General features: G+C 30.0%; 1 protein-coding gene across 1 annotated transcript; it reads left to right on the forward strand.

Moving 5' to 3' along the window:
* Positions 1–595: 595 nt before the first annotated feature.
* On the forward strand, positions 596–1666 carry LOC111617492 (the record flags this gene model as incomplete). The annotated part of the gene is made up of 4 exons (XM_023358771.1): positions 596–795; positions 870–1015; positions 1091–1220; positions 1305–1666. Coding segments are annotated over 4 exons (720 nt in total), but the record flags the coding sequence as incomplete, so codon positions are not given.
* Between the last annotated feature and the right edge of the window lie 1532 nt (positions 1667–3198).

Here is a 3198-nt window from a genome sequence, read left to right on the forward strand (position 1 = left end):
ATAAAGTCTACCAATATTATAATTATCGTTGTTTAGATATTTAAAGATTAATTATCAATAGTTTTTAGACGAATGTACGTTGTATTTGCTTCTTTCCGTCCTGTGGATCCTTTCTGGATCCATCGTAAGTTCGATCTGTTTCACATATTCTTCTTTTTTTTTATAATTATTTTTACTCTAAGGGCACTACGGGGCTTTTTATAGCAAGCCCACTATGGGCCCAGGCCCACAATAGAGTGGCCCAATGATAACGAACATGGTCTCCTCGAAAACTTCCTCCGGATCCGAACCCGGATCCTCCAGAGTTGTATGTTCAAGGGCCTGATATATTCGAGATAAACCACCGAAAAATCCTAACCTGTCCGGATTCGATTCCGGTTTCCCAGAGCTGTAGGCTGCCATCTTTACGTCTCAGACCCTTCTATTGTATCTTCTTTGTATTAACGTTTATAATTCTAAACATTCAAGACGGATTACATTATATAAAATTTAAGCTATAAATAATTTAATGTATGTACTTAAATTAAGAAATATATATTTAAATATCGTATAACTGATTAATTACAAACATTAAATTAAACTATAACTAATTAATAATCATCTAAAGATAAATCACTTATCTTTTAATAATTTTATATTATTAAAATTATTATTTATACAATTAATAGGTGTAAAAAGATCAAAAGAAGATCCTTGCCATTGGAACGAATTAGACGCCTGTTCTGCAGAAGGAAGAACTATTTTACAGAATAATCCCATTCCACAAAATGAAGAAGAAATCGATAAACAATGCTCGTAAGTCTTATTATATTTATATATTTATACATATATATAAAATATATATTTAATATTATTCTTATATATTTTAGATCTCTAAAAGAAGCCATTGCTTGTGCCACTAATTACACAAATAAATGCGCAACACCATTGTACAGACAATTATTGGCTTATGGTACTGACGAATCTAACGAAAACATAAACAATTTTTGTACCCCTGGAAACGAACTGCGAACCAGTAAGATATATTAATATATTTACTCATTTATTTAACTTTTAAACAGCTTTATATTTATATTTTTACTTTTAAAAGCCTTATTGAAACACGCTTCGTGCCTCCGTGAAGTATGGAGCGATCAACAAGCTTGCGCCAACGATGCTCGAGCTGCTATAGATAAGATTTCTACAGTACCTGCAAAAGATAGAATAACCCTTTCTTGCTGGTAAATAAATTACAATATTTAATACTTAATTTAATTTTTAATTTAATAAATTTTAAAACTTATAATTGATGTTATTTCTTGTAGCTCCTATCGTAGATTCCGTAGTTGTGGTACCGAATTTGTAGAGAAGAAATGCGGAACAGAAGCTAAAGATTATATTATGAAATTTGTCTCGTTTTTTGCTGGAAATTTTCCTGATATTTTATGCCAAAATTTCAGTCCAGAGGATGATAAATGCAAAGCTTTACTTCCTCCAGTCGGTACCCAACCGAAAGCAGACAGCGATTCACCTCTGACTCAATTGATTGACTTGTTTAGCAAAAACTAAGCATAATTAAAGGAATGTTTCTAAACAGAATACAATTAAAATACATCCTATTAAATGTAAAATTTAAAAAAGTATATAGAAAAATAAAGTATTTTGTTATATTTTCGTATTTATGATGCATGAGATTGCAATTTAAATCTGCCCATAAGTAGACGAATGGATAAACACTGGTAATTGTCGGGGGTTCGTCCTTCACTAACGAGCTGATCACATGAGTTTACCGGATTTTCTTCACATTTTTAGTATATTAATTTCCAGGAAGAAACGATTAATTTATATGAAACTGCTGAAAAAGTATACAGAGAATTCATCATTGTGAAATTTCATATTTTTTCCCCTTACCACTACAGTCGACCCCCCTTTAATAACCCTTGTGTCTTTTGTCAAAAATTTCTGAAATTTTGTAGAGAGGTTTGTGTATATTCCTATATTTAAATAAAATAAATGTATTGGTTTGTATTGAATACGTAGGCTTAAGTATAGCGAGGGCCCAAAATTCAGTTAAACAATATATAAAAAAAATTAGGTAACTTTGGTTAATTGACTTTTAGACTTTCCTGTAAATTACAGTCGACCCCCCTTGTACGAGTCACTTAAATTTTACAAATACGTGAGCCGTTCACAGCCCGGCACACGTATTTGTAAAATCTAAGTGAATCGTACAANAATAAATTGTTTTGTTCTGGAACACTTAAAACACTATATTACACAGGAAAAAAAAATTATTGTTTAATATTATAGTCACAAGATAGCAGCACTTTCTCTATGTTTTTTTTTCCTCCAGGAAAAGATAGGTGTCGCCATATGACGCTTAAATTTAAGCGTCATGTGGCGACACCTATCTTTTCTTGAAGAAAACAGGAGGAATTATTAATGTAATCCATTAATAATTTAATAATTTAAATAATTAATTATAATAATTTTTACCATTTCTTTTGGAGGGGTCAAGGGACCTTGGCCCCTTCAAAGGAAATGAAAAAATTACACTATAAAACTTTTTTCCGAAAATCTTTTCTTAATTAAAATTCGTTTTTCTATTTATATTGTGTCGTGTCTTCTACTAATTATTTCTATACTACTTATGAATTAGCGATCACATAAGGTGGAAATTTTAAATTCGAATTAAAATTCTTTCTTATCCGTTCAACTCGGCTCCATTAGATTAAATCCTAAGTGCCCCACTAATTAATGTAATCTGCTTATTTTACAGTACAGTACATTCACTAAAATTTTACCTTCTTCCCACGTAATTTTTAAATAAAAGCATCATATCACATGTACTATATTATAATACACAGTATATTTTTTATACCACATTAAAATAGATTAATTTCGGGGGCATATCTTGCGAAGGGTTACATTTATTGCATTAATTGAATACAATCAGAATTTTGTACATCAGTGAAGAGACAATTTTAGTTTTAAAATTTAATAATAATTATTGCAATTACAAATTTCTAAACCTTAAATATTTTTTGCTGTTTCATATTTCTCAGTTTCTCATTATTTTACCGCGTTAAAGATAAAATTACATTTTAAATTGCAGTTGTTACGGTGAATTGAATTCGATCCAGTATGAAAGACTTGATGTATATTTTAACAATCTCAATCTCTTGCATATTTTTAATAAAGTGCGGTAAGTGTTAAATT

The sequence above is a fragment of the Centruroides sculpturatus genome, unplaced genomic scaffold, assembly GCF_000671375.1.
Source record: "Centruroides sculpturatus isolate CEXI.00-Female unplaced genomic scaffold, Cexi_2.0 scaffold6324, whole genome shotgun sequence".
NCBI classification, from domain to species: domain Eukaryota; kingdom Metazoa; phylum Arthropoda; class Arachnida; order Scorpiones; family Buthidae; genus Centruroides; species Centruroides sculpturatus.